The sequence below is a fragment of the Ornithorhynchus anatinus genome, chromosome X2, assembly GCF_004115215.2.
Source record: "Ornithorhynchus anatinus isolate Pmale09 chromosome X2, mOrnAna1.pri.v4, whole genome shotgun sequence".
In the NCBI taxonomy this organism is placed as follows: Eukaryota; Metazoa; Chordata; class Mammalia; order Monotremata; family Ornithorhynchidae; genus Ornithorhynchus; species Ornithorhynchus anatinus.
In genome coordinates, this window is record NC_041750.1 from 12688828 (window position 1) to 12705449 (window position 16622).

Genomic DNA, 16622 nt, shown 5'->3' on the forward strand with positions numbered 1-16622 from the left:
GCATCCTTGAGAACTTCCTTTATTTGGCCAGGGAATCAACCTAATGGGCAGCTCCTGCCTGGGCTTACTTTAACTCTAAATTAGCCATCCATCGGGTCTCTGGAGACAGACCTGCGATGAAAGTGAAGGGGGCTGGATAAACCTCTAATACTCTTTCAATTAGGGAGATCCACCCAAGAGTTCTTGGAGTAGGCATAGTAGCTCTAGAAACAGTGCTCTCACCCACTAACAATAGGGTGAGACAATAGTTTTGCCGTGGGCAGATTCGGGCCCCAAAGTGTCTAACAGTGCAGATATGGCCCATTCTGGAAACCAATTTAGGATACAATGGTGGGGAAGTGGAGTTACAGTAGGAGTGGGGCTGTAAGAAAAAAATCAAAACTGACAAGATATTTAGCACATTGACAAGGCTGATTGACATTATTACATTCTTAGAGATCATCAGAATGGAGAGAGATCCATTTTTCTGGGTGGGGTTTCACTGCCAACCCCAAAGCAAAACCATATAATCCTAGCTAGGGATTCTGTAGCCAAGGAGAAACCTCTGGGCCAAGAACACATGGAGAAAAACACATAGGCATAGACTTCCACACCTTTTTATTTAAAAAAATTACAAAAAAAGTAACAGATTAGAATACTTATGTACAATCAAAAATCCCACCTTTGCTTGATAATTTTTTTTATGTTTCAAAAGTGTTTCAGTGTTTCATTGCATTTCAGAGTTCAGAACTTTACCTCTAAGGCCCTAAACCCCAGCTCTGGTTACCCTGTATCAACCAGAGAGCCTTACAGGTGAGAAAAAGATGTACTAACATCAATGGTTACATGTTGGCTTAGCCAACTCACAGCTACACTTGGCATCCACTTACCTAACTGGAGCTATAAGATCCCAATTGAATAATGAAGACAAGAGGAAGGTAAGAGGTCATGGTTTCTTAAATTGATGTAAATACCATCATTATTATAAGGAGAAAAGACTATACATTAATTAGCCCACCTGCTTTGCCCCTGCACAGCACTTTGATCCAGCCACTTCTGAGACAGCTGCTGGTTCCCAGTGCTTCAGATCGGTTTAGAAAATGGAAAAATTAGGAAACTGGGGGAGAAACATAATTTTTTTTAAATCTTTCTTGACCATCCCCCTCCCAACACCCCCAGCCATTTCTCCTTCCAAAAGGAACCTCAGACTTTACTCCTAAACATATTAGGTGTCTGTATTCCCTGGGGGGAGTGGTGATGTTGGAATAAGGAACACACCAGAGGTCCAATGGCTGACAAGCTGCCACTATCTGGATTTTCCACGCACCTTCTGATTGGCATAAGCCAATTTCTGAGGTGTACAAATTACCAGTTTCCATACCTTGAACTTAAGTCAAAGAGACAGCTGCCCTTCCAATGCTACTGCTTGGAAAAGGAGTCGGTGGTTATTTCTTGCTGCTTTAGTCTGAGCTCTTACTGAGCGGAAGCCAGAGGATCAAGGATGCAATGTGACATGGAACACTGAAAATCGTTTCACTGCCTATTCTTTTGACCTACTGATTTCTAATCAAGAACATCTCTATGAAAACTGAAATCTATACCTTTTTTAAAAGTTTCTTTCAGGAGAGTTGCCAGGAAGAAAACCGGGCAGCAGAAGTGAAAGGTCCCTTGGCTGTAACCATATCTCTAGTCAATTCACTGAAAATTTGTTTTAAATGTGTATGCTTTGTTGTCTACTTTAATTCTATTCAACTTGGCTAGATACCAAATGGGGGGTTGGGGGGAGGAGGGACAAGAAAGAAAGAGAGAGAGAGAGAGACAGGGAGGGACAAAGAGAGGGAAGAAGAGAGAAAGGGAAGGGGGAGAGCGGAGGGAGATAATGCGTGCACACCAGAGCCACTATCCAATTCCAGCTGGAGAGTGATGTTTAGCTATAGGCCCAGCACCCTCCATTCTGGAAGCTGGGCTCAGTCACAGTTGTGGGTGAAAAAATGGCAGGACCAGCAGTCAGTGATGCTGTGGCAAGCTTCTAGAGAGTAAGACTGCCTTATCAGTGGTAGCACTGACTACAACAGGTTTCAGTCCCACAGCTCTCAGCCACACTACAAAGTACCAGAGCAAACCACTGAACATTTATTAAATCCCCTCAGTTTTTCATACCACATTCCACCCATTTTAAACAGATGCACAAGAAGCCTTCTCTGTACTCAGAACCAAGACTACTTGAAGGGCAGAGAGAGCATGATTATTAGAAAAGCTTGATCAAGAGTTACAAACCCACCAGTGTAGGGTCAGAGACTTCCTTGTCAATCCCCTGACATTAGCAAGGGCAGAGCTGCAAAGCCCTTTGTGGAAGAACAGGCAACGGTTTCCCTGATGTCCCAGGCATGTAAGACACTGTCGGTTCCTTCAATTTTTGCTGCTGCAACCTCTCCCCACTCTGACAGCAGGGTTCTCAAAAGACTCCAAGACCCCATAGGAATCTCCTGGAACTGTGGGTCCAGTGGCCCCCATGATACCAGGCTAAGGAACAGGCAGTCTGGCAGCACCTCTCTAACTCCTGTCCCATATCATCTGTGGCTAAGAAGTCATTGCAATTTTAGGGATCAAAAGGTCATCCATTCCTCTGGAAAAATTTCATGAGGCTTAGCTCTTGTTTATGCTCTGGGATGCTGGAAGTCAACCTCTTACAATTTGCCTTGGGCCAAAATGTACTCCAATTATTTCCCAGTCCTTAGGCAAGGTGGCAGAGGATGCTTTCCAGAAAGCAGGTGCTGTGCAATTTTTCAAGTTTAAATTTAAAAAATTATTAAAAAATTAAAAAACAAAACAAAACAACACACCTCAACCAATCAGTCACATCAAAAGGATTGATACTTTGGGAACTACTCAAAGTGCCTCTTGGGCTCCTCATAGACAACAAAAAACTGATTGTGCCACTCAAAACCACTTTGCCAGAAATGCAGGTACCAGGACTGGACATCTGACTGGACAAGAGGCTTTTGAGTGCTACAATCTTCTCGCTGAGCCAACTGAATTCCATCAATATCTGGAAAGTGCATAGGAAACCTGGGGTATGCATGCTGCTTTGCTAGGTTTATTTTTTGCAAGTTTCAGAACAGTGTTAAATCTCAGTATTTATTGCACTGTTTTTAGGAAGATGAGGGAAGGGGGAGAGGGAAAGGAACGGGAGGCCCAAGTCATCGCTTGACTTTTGCATCTTCTTTGATCTTCCAGATCATCAGTTCCATGCAGGCGCTGGCGTCTTCACTGGAGTCATGTCCTTCCACTGGTGAGAAAGAGATGGGGGGGGGGGGGAATCCAGTTAGATTCTATGAGCTGCAAATTAACTGGCCTAAGAATTCTTCCCTTACAGTAACAAGGCCCTTGTTTCCCAGTGATTCAAAGGGCAAGCATTTTGACCCTCACTATTCCACTAGGGGAAAGTAAACCATAAGAATGTTTAAAAACTTGCTCAAGATTATGGCAAAATAAGCAGCTTGAGGCAAAATCAAAACTCATCAATTCACCTTTTTTTTTTTTTTTTAACCCAGTCCAAACTGCTCCCTTTGGCAGCCTCTTACCATTATCTTGGATGATGCGTTTGAGGTAGTCTGCCATCAGCGTCCGTAATGCCCGCTTATAGGGAAAACCCAGTCGGTGTGGAAAGACAACTGAAGTGTCCACCACGGTGGTATGGATAAGCTGGTGAAGGGAGAAAAACAGAGTCATGGTCTGTTTCCCCATTCCTTCATTTGCCTTGAAAAAATCAGTGAAGTAGACTAGGTCTTAAAAAGGTGCAGCCCATGACACCTAGTGGAATAACAAGTCACCCAAAATTTCCTCCCCTACCAGTCCCCAAAGGAGTCTCTGTCTGGCAGAGGACAAAGGCCCAAATCAGGACACGGATACCTGATAAATTGCCACCATGCCTGAAAGTGGACTGTTTAATTCTCTGAACATTCAGAACGCCTTAACTTTGACATCTAGATCTAATCAACCAAACTTCAACAACGGGAGGGGATAATCTCTTTAATGAGGACTGAGAACCCAAGAAAACCACACCTCAGTTCTTTCCAAGGGGGCAGATTAAACTAAAGCAAACTGGACAACATGCCAAGTTCCACTAGAGTTAACTGGAGCTTCGAGAAGATCTATTGTTCCCCAATTTGCATGCTTCGCTCCTCTCATTCCAATCTAATCACTGTGCCTCTCTTCCTCATCTCTCTCACAACCAACCTCCTGCTCACCCATTCCCCCAGTCCTGCCTGGAACTCACTCCCCCTTCACATCTGGCAGACCGCTACCTCGCCATTTTTAAAGCACTTCAGAAATCATGTCTCCTCCAGAAGGCCTTCTCCGATTAATCTCTCATCTCTTTCTCTAACCCTAGTTCCCCACCTATTGCCATTTAGTCACTTTTACATCACCTAAGCAGTTGGAGCTCCTCCTCTAGACTGTCAGCTACCTTTTTCAAAAATTATTTATGGTATTTGTTATGTGCTTACTATATGCCAGGCACTGTACTAAGTGCTTGGGTAGATACAATCAGGTTGGTCACAGTCCATGTCCCACATGGGGCTCATAGTCTTAGTCCCCATTTTACAGATGAGGTAACTGAGGCACAGAGAGGTTAGGCCACATAGCAGACAAGTGAAGGAGCTGGGATTAGCTCCTTGTGAGCAGGAAATGTGTCCACCAATTCAGTTATATCCACCAACTCTGTTATATTGTACTCTCCCAAATGCTTAGTACAGTGCTCTGCACACAGTAGGTGTCTGATAAATACAACTGATTGATTAGCCCCTTAGATGTTCAACCTCTATGTAGGTGGAGAGATGGGGACTTTCAGAACAGTGCTAGGCACATAGTAAGTGCTTAACAAATACCATTTAAAAAAAAAGAAAAAAAAAAAAGAAATAGGCATCTGATCCCCCTCTAGACAGAAAGCTCCTTGAGTGCAGGGAACATGTCTACCAACTCTGTCATACTGTACTCTCCCAAGTATTTAGTACAGTGCTCTACACACAGTAAGCACTGAATATATACCATTAATTGACTGATCTGGCTTTCCACAGCCTGGCTGGGGCATCCTGCAGGAGAGATGGGTCAATGGCAGCAGAAGAGTGGGGACAGAAACTATGAACTACACATAACCTGAGTGGAAGAGATAGTCTAGGATGGAATTATTCAGCCACATTCATGCACACAAGGAAGGAGCATGTTAAAATTTAAGGACATAAATACAAACACAGTGTGCAACACATGAAAATTTCTATTTCATATTTATCTGCACTTAACCATGTCACACCCACCCTCTACACTTGTTCCAAAAAACCCTTTAACTTGTATGAACTATACAATGAATATAATGAATACAATGAGAAGCAGCGTGGCTCAGTGGAAAGAGCATGGGCTTTGGAGTCAGGGCTCATGAGTTCGAATCCCAGCTCTGCCACTTGTCGGCTGTGTGACTGTGGGCAAGTCACTTAACTTCTCTGTGCCTCAGTTCCCTCATCTGTAAAATGGGGATTAAGACTGTGAGCCCCACGTGGGACAACCTGATTCCCCTGTGTCTACCCCAGCGCTTAGAACAGTGCTCGGCACACAGTAAGCGCTTAACAAATACCAACATTATTAACATTATTAGTCCTGTTTACAGACACAGAACTCCAAATCTGCTTTTCCTCAAATAAAGTGTACAAAATTAGGATAAATAGAAGGACCCCAGATCCCATCCAGGCTTGGTCTGAAGGAAAAGATGAAAGGCCAGATCCCTTTGTGATAACAGAGTTCTTGCAACTGACCACTTGTTGTGGAAATACCCTTTTTACAAAATGTATTAATTTTCTTATATTTAAGTGCTTACTATGTGTCACACACTGTTCTAAGCATTCTGTAGATACAGGATAATCAGGTTGGACACAGTACCTGTCCCACACAGGACTCACAGTCTAAGTTGTAGGGAGGAAGATTTAGTCTCCATTTTACAGATGAGTTAACAGGCACAGAGAAGTTAATAATAATAATAATAACAATGTTGGTATTTGTTAAGCGCTTACTGTGTGCAGAGCACTGTTCTAAGCGCTGGGGTAGATACAGGGGAATCAGGTTGTCCCACGTGGGGCTCACAGCCTTAATCCCCATTTTACAGATGAGGGAACTGAGGCACAGAGAAGTTAAGTGACTTGCCCAAAGTCACACAGCAAACTGGAAGGGTTTGGATTAATTCAATTATGAAAGGTCTATTATGGGTTGGAGTCCTTCCCTAAACACTGCAGATAAGGCCCAGAAGGGCAACCATTATAAGGCCCCCACCAAGCAACTTGGTGCCAGTGCTGAAGAAGACTGAAGTGGCCTGATAATGGCAAGTGGTCTTAAGAATCTAATATGGAAAAGCAGAGTTAAAAGCTGACAGAATTCTGTTACCTAGGCAGGACACTAATTAACAATGCAATTACAGACAAGGAGATAGAGAAATGAATCAAGACTCAATCACTCAATGGTATTTATTGAGCACTTACTCTGTGCAGAACACTGTACTAAGCGTTTGGGAGAGTACAAAACAACCAAAGTAGCAGACACTTTCCCTGCCCATAATGAAATGAAGCACAGAGAAGTCAAGAGACTTGCCCAAGGTCACACAGCGAGTAAGCAGCAGAGGAACCATTAGAATCCAGGTCCTCTGACTCCCGGGCCCAGTCTCTTTCCACTAGGCCACACTGCTTCTGTAATGGCTCAGTTATTCTTTTGGCACTAACAGATATGTGTGCAGGTGGAGTGAAGTAAGGGAGGTGATCTGGGTAACTGTCTTCAAACATTTCCATCATCAGGCCCCCTAGTATAACCCCCCCCAAAAAGCAAGACTGCCTAGAAAGAATTGCCAAGGTCACAGGACCTCCTTACTACGTCTACTTGGGGTCTCTGAAAGGCAGGAGAAAAAAAGGGAAGTCTTTATGCACAAAATGAAGTGGAGGGACCCGTTTGATAGACGTCAATTTACAGCACATCCTTTGGGAGATTGTTGAACAGAGTGTAGCAACAGCATAGTATCAGGTGCCAGGCCAAACTAAGGGTCTACAAAGCTGTGAAGTTTTTTTGTTTTATTGGTTGTTGTTTTTTAAATAGTACTTTTTAAGCATTTGCCTGGCACTTCTGAAAACGTTTCCTCCAGAAGGCCTTTCCTGACTAATCTCTCCCACCCTTTATCCCCACCTCCTGCCATTTAGTCACTTTCACATCACCTAAACAGTTGGAGCGCCTCCTCTAAACTGCTAGTTCGCTTTTTTTTTTAATGATTTATGGTATTTGTTAAGCACTTACTATATGCCAGGCACTGCACTAAGCCCTGGGGTAGATTCAAGATAATCAGGTTGGACCAAGTCCCTGTCCCACATAGGGCTCACATTAATCCCCATTTTACATATCAGGTAACTGAGGTACAGAGAAGTTAAGTGAGTTGCTCAAGGTCACAGAGCAGACAAGTGGCAGAGTCAGGATTAGAACCCAGGTCCTCTGACTCTCAGGCCCAAGCTCTTTCCATTAGACCACACTGCTTCTCCAACCTCCTTGTGCTTTCCAACAGCTGGGAGTTCTGGACCCCAAAACACATACATGCAAGCATGCATCACCTACTCAAGCAGTTCCATCAGTGTCATTTATGGGCCAAACTCAAAATCAAATGACAAGATCAGATCACAAACAACGAAGTTGTAGAACATAGCCAGTCTCCTAAGCATAGAGGCCAGGTTCACCATAACCCAGCTACCCTGGATGGGACATGTGAGGAGAATGAGCAACAGCATGATAACCAAACAAGCTGCTGTTAGGGAGAGCTGAAGGTGGGACACCAAATGCAAGGAAGCCAGAAGAAACATTTTAAGGATCTGGTAAAACAAAGTCTTGGGAAAATGCTGCAACCCAGCTGAAAACTGGGAATAAACTGCTGAGGATCAACCAGCACGGCACACTATCAAAAGAGAAGTGGCTCAATTTGAGCAGAACCTTCATAAGAAACACGAGGCAAGGAGGCAAAACAGAAAACTACACCAGGTTATTGCAAACACAAGAGACTGCCTTTTTCCTTTTTGTGTGCAAAATATAATAATGATGGTATATGTTAAGCACTTATTTGCCAGGCACTGTACTAAGCACTGGCTAAAATATGTAGCCAAGACTATGGGCTCTGCATGGGCCTTTTTGGCCCCATACTCACTCAGGGGTGAACCTCACTGTTAGTGGTGTCTTCTTTGAACAAGGACAATTATATAGAGAAGCAGCATGGCTCAGTGGAAAGAGCACGGGCTTTGGAGTCAGAGGTCATGAGTTCGAATCCCAGCTCTGTCACTTGTCAGCTGTGTGACTGTGGGCAAGTCACTTCACATCTCTGTGCCTCAGTTCCCTCATCTGTAAAATGGGGATTAAGACTGTGAGCCCCACGTGGGACAACCTGATTCCCCTGTGTCTACCCCAGCGCTTAGAACAGTGCTCTGCACATAGTAAGCGCTTAACAAATACTAACATTATTAATTATATGCATAATGGTCTTATTAAACTTACTTTCTTCCTATTTAACCTACAAGCTACAAATAGCCAAACCTGAAAAAATTTTCAAACAACTGAAATTTAATATAAACAGCCAGTGGGTCGTTGGGAGAGTCAAGAGTCAGGAATGTCGTCCCCGTACCATATTCTCAAAATTTCCATCCCCTTTAGAAGATAGCGAAACCATCATCTTCCTGCTCCCTGCTTTGGCTCCGTACATGTGCTCTGAATATAGTTCCAAAACAAGGTCCACTCTAAGATGACCTGAAAAGATGGGTCCTGGCTACCACATTCCCCTTTTCTGGGCTCAAAGTGAGGTATGCAAGGAAGTATTTTATAGGGAACTTTACAGGGAAGGTGCCTCCTTCAGGCAAACATCCAACTGACAAAGACCCAGATTTTTACATATCGACAGAGGTTTTATAAGGAATGAGACATATGGAGGCACAAGAGAAAACTGCCATCCTTCACATCAACCCTGCCTCTGGGTTTACTCCTAAACTCTCATCTCTTCACTCTTAAGGACCTGCATACAATTCAACAATTTACTAAGGAAACCACCAGGTTAAGCAGTCACTGCTGTTGATAACCTCACCAATTTACTAAGGAAACCACCAGGTTAAGCAGTCACTGCTGTTGACAACCTCACCCAGAACCCTTAAATTTCCCTAAAACTCACGATGATCCCTCAAACCCCACCCTCCAATCAACCCATCCCAGCTCCCCCTTCCCAGCATACCGTCTCCACCCAGTCCCTCCCCATCCCTTGCACTGTCCCCTCCTCCCTTGCCCCACCTTAGAATCCCACTTTACCAGCACCACTCCTCCCCCCAGATGCTCTTCCTCACCAATCCCCCTCCTCCCACCCCCTTCTCTTCCCTGCCCACGCCCCATCCCAGTCCTCCTGTCCCATCGCCACCCCTCATTCCCCTCTCTCCACCCAAGTCCCCACCATCTCATTCCCATCCAAACCCTCCCCTCCCCCTGCTCACTCCCCCCTCCTCCCCCACAGCTGCTGCCAAGCTTGGCCTTTGGAATCCCCGCTCCATTATAGGTAAACCACCTTTCATCCTTGACCTTTTCCTTTCCTGCTCTCTCCTCCTCCTCACCCTTATGGAAACCTGGCTCACCCCTGAAGACACGGTCTCTTCTGCTGCTCTCTCCAGCGGAGACCTCTCCTTCTCCCACTTCCCCAGACTCACCGGGAAAGGAGGGTCCTTCCTTCTCACACCCCAATGCTGCTTCCGCACTATCCCTCCCCCCCTTTCTCCTCCTTTGAAGTCCATATTATTTGCCTCTACCACCCCCTCCAGATTCTTGTAGCTGTCATCTACCGTCCCCCTGGTCCCACCTCCAACTTCTTTAACCACCTTGACCCCTTTCTCACCTTCCTTCTCTCCTTCTCTGCCCACTCTGATCGTCAGAGACTTCAACATCCACATGGATATACACAATGACCCCTCTACCGCCCGCCTGCTATCACTCCTTGACTCTGCCAACCTCCTGCTCCATCACACCTCGCCCACTCAGAAACGAGATCAGGGGTGTGACCAAATCATCTCTCACTGCTGCACTATCTCCACCCTCACCAATTCTGAAATCCCTCTCTGACTATAACCTTCTTACCTGCCTCCTCTCTCACACTCCCTCCCCCTGCAAACCTGTATTACTCCCTCACAGAGACCTCCGCTCTCTTGACTCCATCCATCTCTCCCAAAGCATCTCACCCCACCTTGCCTCCCTATCCTCTCTTCCCACTCTTGATGATCAGGTTACCGCTCTCAACTCCACCCTCTCTACTCATCTCAACTAGCTTGCTCCCCTTTCCCTCCGCCGCTCTCGCTCCATTAACCCGCAGCCCTGGATTTCTGCCTCTCTGCCTCCTTCGCTCTTATGCTCGAGCTGCTGAGCGCTACTGGTGAAGGTCTAAGCACCAAGCCAACCTCATTCACTTCAAATTTATCCTTTCCTGACTTAACTCTGCCTTCACCTCTGCCAGGCAAAACTACTTTTCTTCCCTCATTGATGCCCATGCCCGTCACCCCCGCCAATTGTCCTGGACTTTTAACTCCCTCCTCAGGTCCGCTGTTCCTCCCCCTCCCCCATCCCTCACCCCAACGATCTGGCCATCTACTTCATTACGAAAATTAACACTATCAGGTCTAAACTCCTCAAAGTCACCCCTCCCCCTTCTCCATCCCCCCCGCTTCCAACCCTCTCCCCTACTTTCCCATCCTTCCCTGCAGTATCCTCAGAGGAGATCTCCCTCTTCACAAGTGCCACCCTTTCCACCTGTGCTTCAGACCCCATTCCCTCTCGCCTTATAAAAACTATCGCCCCTTCCCTCCTTAACTTCCATCTTTAAGCACTCGCTCTCCAATGGCTTCTTCCCCTCTGCCTTCAAACATGCCCATGTCTCCCCCATCTAAAAAAACCCTCTCTCGACCCCACTTCCCTATCCTTCCTTTCCAAACTCCTAGAACGAGTCATCTACTACACTCGCTGCCTTGAATTCCTCAACTCCAACTTTCTCTTCGACCCCCTCCAACCTGGCTTCCGACCCCTCCACTCCACCACATTAGCTTCTTACTGCTGCTCCTCGTAGATGTCATTCTTGCATTTCATTTCTTCAAAGTCAAACTCTGACCTCATCATCCTTTTATAGATGTCCTTAATGTCATCACAGGTTGTCTCAAAGTGAGTTGTCTCAAAGTGAGTTGCCCTCCTTCTTGCCAAATCCAAAGGCTCCTACTCTATCCTAAACCTTCTCGACCTCTCAGCTGCCTTTGACATTCTTGACCATCCCCTTTTCCTCCACACTTTATCTCACCCTGGCTTCAGGGACTCTATCCTCTCCTGGTTCTCCTATCTTTCTGGCCATTCATACTCTGTCTCCTTCATAGGCTCCCCCTCCCCCTCCCATCCACTAACTGTAGGGGTTCCTCAAGGGTTAGTTCCTGGCCCTCTTCTGTTCTCCATCTATACTCACTCCCTTGGTGAACTCATTCGCTCCCATAGCTTCAACTATCATCTCTATGCAGATGACGCACAAATCTACATCTCCTCCCCTATTATCTCCCTCTCCCTTCAGGCTCATACCTTCTCCTGCCTCCAGGATGTCTCCACCTGGATGTCTGCCCTCCACCTAAAACTCAACATGTCCAAAACTGAACTCCTTATCATCCCTCCCAAACCCTGTCCTCTCTCTGTCACTGTGGACAGCACAACCATCCTTCCCGTCTCACAGGCCTGCAAACTTAGTGTCATCCATGACTCAGCTCTCTCTTTCACCCCACACATCCAATCTGTCACCAATGCCTGCCAGTCTCACCTTCACAATATCGCCAAGATCCGCCATTTCCTCTCCATCCAAATGGCTATCATGCCGGTACAAGTTCTCACAATATCCCGACTGGATTATTGTGTCAGCCTTCTCTCTCATCTCCCTTCCCCCTGTCTCTCCCCACTCCAGTCTATTCTTCATTCCGCTGCCCAGATCATCTTCCTACAGAAATGCTCTGGGCATGTCACTCTCCTCCTTAAAAAACCTCCAGTGGTTGCCTATCAACCTCCGCACGAAACAAAAACTCACTCTTGGCTTCAAAGCTCTCCATCACCTTGCCCCCTCCGACCTCACCTCCCTTCTCTCTTTCTACTGCCCACCCCGTACACTCCGCTCCTCTGCCGCTCACCTCCTCACTGTCTCCCATTCATGCCTATCCCACCATCGACCCATGGCCCACATCCTACCGCGGTCCTGGAATGCCCTCTCTCCTCACATCCCCCAAACTAACTCTCTTCCCCTTTTCAAAGCCCTACAACTCACCTCCTCCAAGAGGCCTTTCCAGACTGAGCCCCCCTTTCCCTATGCTCCCCCTCCCCTCCCCCCTGCTTCTCCCCCTTCCCCTCCTCTCAGCACTATGCTCATTTGTATATATTACCTTATTTATTTTGTTAATGAGGTGTACACCCCCTTGATTCTATTTATCTTGATGATGTTGTCTTGTTTTTGTTTTGTTCTGTTTTGCTTTGCTGTGTCTCCCCGGTTTAGACTGTGAGCCCGTCACTGGGCAGGGATTGTCTCTATCTGTTGCTGAATTGTACATTCCAAGTACTTAGTTCAGTGCTCTGTACATAGTAAGCGGTCAATAAATAATACTGAATGAATGAACCCACCCTCAGCCAAGTGCAGCCTGTAGACCCCTGCTCCATCATTGGAAAGCTTCCTTTCGTCCTTGACCTGTTCCTGACCCAATCATTCCTCCTCCTCCTCACCATTGCTGAAGCCTGGTTCTCCTCATGCTACACGGTCTCCCCCGCTCATCTCTCCAGAGGGGGTCTGGAGATCTTCACCCACTCAGCAAGACTCACTGGGAAAGGAGGAGGAGTTGGGTTCCTTCTGTCTCCAATGCCGTTTTTTACTCATTCATTCAATTGTCTTTACTGAGCGCTTACTGTGTGCAAAGCACTATTACAAAGTGCTTAAGAGAGTACCATACAACCATAAAACAGACATGTTCACATTCCCTGCACCCAGGGAGCTTACAGTCAGGGGGCAGGGGGACTGACACTAATATAAACTACAGGTGTGTACATAAGTGCTGCATTTGCAACATTCAACTGCCCCTATCCCTCTCTTTCCCTTCCTGCCATCCACTCCAGATACTAGTCACGATCACCTACCAACTCCCAGGCCCCACCTCCAACTCTGTGAACCATTCTGATCCCTTTCTCATATTCCTTCTCTCACTCTCAATGCCTACATTGATCCTTGGGGACTTCAATATCCACATAGATGCTCCTGACAACCCTTTTACTACCTGCTTTCTATCAATCCTCAACTCCACTGATCTCCTGCTCCACCTCAGCTCTCCCACTCACCAACTTGGATACACGCTTGATCTCACCACCTCCAGTCACTGTACAATCTCTACCCTCACCAACTCTGGAATCCCTCTACCCGACTGTACCTTCCTCCCCTGCCTTCTCTCCCACACACCTCTTCTCCACAAATCTGTCCTGTTCCTCAAGACCTCCAATCTTTTGATGCTATCCAATTTTCTCAAGTCATCATGCCCCATTTAGCCTCCATACCCAAAGTACCTTCCCTTGTTTACCAAATTGATGCCCTCATCACCACCGTCTCTAATGAACTCAATGCACACGCTCCCCTATCCTTTCACTCTTGTACCACTAACCCACAGTCCTGGATAAACTCCACAATCTGCTTCCTTCTCTCCTGTGCACGAGTTGCAGAGAGCTGCTCATGGAAAACCAGATATCAGGCCGTGTCCATCTCCAGTTCATCCTTGTGTGCTTTAACTCCGCCCACAATTATTTCTCCATCCTTACTGACCCTCGTGCCCATTGTTCTCACCAGTTGTTCCAGATGTTCAACTCCCTCCTCAAGCCCCCTACCGCCTGCCTTCCCATCCCTCACCCCTAATGACCTGGCTACCTACTTTATTGAGAAAACTGAAATTAAAGGCATCATCTCCCTAAAATCCCCTCTGCCTTTCCAGTCCCTCCCTCCTTCTTCAACTCTCCCATCCTTCCCAGCATAATCTCAAGAGGATATCTTCTGCCATCTCTCAAAATCCACCCCCTCTACCTGCACATCTGACCCCATCCCCTTGCACCTTATCAAAACACTTGACTGACCATTGGCTCAATTACTTTGTCCCCTCTTTCCTCACTTTGCTACTCTCCTACTGCAACCCAGACCACACACTTCACTCCTCTAATGCTAATCTTCTCACTGTACCTCCATCTTGGATAGCTCGCTGCCGACCTATCACCCACATTCTGCCTCTGCCCTGGAATATGACAATTACTCTTCCCATCTCCAAAGCCTTATTGAAGGCACATCTCCTCCAAGAGGTCTTCCCTGACTAAATCCTCCTTTGCTGTCCTCCCACTCCCTTCTGCATCACCCTGACTTGATTGCTTTATTCATCCTCCCTCCCAGCTCCGCAGACTTATGTATATATCTGTAATTTATTTATATTAACGTCTCTTTTCCCCCCAGCCTGTAAGCTCACTGTGGGCAGGGAATGTGTTTACTGTACTCTCCCAAGAATTTAGTAGAGTGCTCTGCACACAGTGAGTGCTCAATAAATATGACTGATTGACTGACTGACCCCTTTCTTCTTCCCTCCCTAACCATCTTCAACTGTTCACTCTCCGATGACTTCTTCACCACTGCTTTCAAACATGCTCATGTCACCCCATCCTAAAAAAAACCCCTCCTTTTGGATCCCACAGCTCCCTCCAGCTATCACCCTATCTCCCTCCTTATCTTCCCTCCCAAACCCTGTCCTCTTCCTGACTTCCCTGTCACTGTGGATGGTACAACCATCCTTCCCATCTCTCAAGCCCACAACCTTGGTGTCATCCTTGACTCCGCTCTCTCATTCACCTCACACATCCAATCCGTCATCAATGCCTGCCGGTCTCACCCTCACAATATCGCCAAGATCCGCCCTTTCTCTCCATCCAAACTGCTATTGTGCTGGTACAAGCTCTCATAATATCCTGACTAGATTATTGTGTCAGCCTTCTCTCTGACCTCCCTTCCTCCTGTCTCTCCCCACTCCAGTCTATTCTTCATTCCGCTGCCTGGATCATCTTCCTGCAGAAACACTCTGAGCATGTCACTCCCCTCCTTAAAAACCTCCAGTGGTTGCCTATCAACCTCTGCACAAAACAAAAACTTCTCACTCTGGGCTTCAAGGCTCTCCATCACCTTGCCCCCTCCTACCTCACCTCCCTTCTCTCTTTCTACTGCCCACCCCACACACTCCACTCCTCTGCCACTCACTTCCTCAATGTCCCCCATTCACGCCTAAAGTCGACCCCTGGCCTACGTCCTACCGCTGTCCTGGAATGCCCTCCCTCCTCACATCCCCCAAACTCTCTTCCCCTCTTCAAAGCCCTACTGAGAGCTCACCTCCTCCAAGAGGCCTTCCCAGACTGAGCTTCCCCTTTTCCCTCTGCTCCCTCCCCTTTCCCCCTTTTCCTCCCCTCATCTAAGCCCTTTCCCTCTGCTCCTCCCCCTCTCCCTTCCCCTCCCCTCAGCACTGTGCTCATTTGTATATATTTTTATTACCCTATTTATTTTGTTAATGAGGTGTACATCTCCATCCTATTTATCATGATTAGGTTGTCTTGGTTTTGTCCGTCTGTTTCCCCCGACTAGACTGTAAGCCTGTCACTGGGCAGGGACTGTCTCTATCTGTTGCTGAATTGTATATTCCAAGTGCTTAGTACAGTGCTCGGCACATAGTAGGCACTCAATAAATACTACTGAATGAATGAATCCCTCTCCAAACTCCTTAAGTTGCCTATACCTACTGTCTCAAGTTCCTCTCCTCCAATTCTCTCCTTGATCCCCTCCAATCTGGTTTCTGTCCTGTTCACTCCACAGGAACTGCCCTCTCAAAGGTCACAAATGATCTCCTTCTCACCAAACCCAATGGCCTCTACCCCATCTTAATCCTCCTCCACCTCTCAGCTGCCTCCAACACTATCGACCACCCCCTTCTCCTAGAAACATTACCTGATCTTTGTTTCGCTGATTCTGTCCTCTCTGGTCATCCTCTTATCTCTCTGACCACTCATCCTCAATCTGCTTTGCAGATTCCTCCTCTGTCTCCTACCCCCAACTGTAGGTGTCCCTCAAGGTTCAGTTCAGGGTCCCCTTCTATTCTTCTCTGGAGCACTCATTTGCTCACATGGCTTCAACTACCATCTCGATGCAGATGATTCCCAACTATATATCTCCAGCACTGATCTCTCTCGCTCTCTGCAGTCTCACATTTCCTCCTACCTTCAAGACATCTCTACTTGGATGTCCTACCATTGCCTCCAACTTAACATGTCCGAAATAGAACTCTTTTATCTTCCCACCTAAACCCTGTACTCCCCCTGAATTTTCCATCTCTGTAGACAGCACCACCATCCTTCCTGTCTCACAAGCCTGTAACCTTGGTGTTATTCTTAACTCCTCTCTCTCATTCAACTCACATTTAATCCATCACTAAAGCCTGTCAGTTCACCCTTAACTTTATCACTAAAATCCATCCTTTCCTCTCCATCCA

At 46.7% G+C, this 16622-nt stretch overlaps 1 protein-coding gene across 1 annotated transcript in view; it reads right to left on the reverse strand.

The window, feature by feature from the left end:
• Positions 1-580: 580 nt before the first annotated feature.
• The window catches only part of REXO1 (RNA exonuclease 1 homolog), a 116778-nt gene continuing 100736 nt past the window's right edge, over positions 581-16622 (reverse strand). Inside the window, exons 15-16 of the mRNA XM_029052610.1 lie at positions 3564-3684; positions 581-3268 (exon numbers count right to left, since the gene is read on the reverse strand). Coding sequence (XP_028908443.1) covers positions 3180-3268; positions 3564-3684 — 210 coding nt within the window. The 3' untranslated portion in view covers positions 581-3179. The remainder of the gene's footprint in view (positions 3269-3563; positions 3685-16622) is intronic.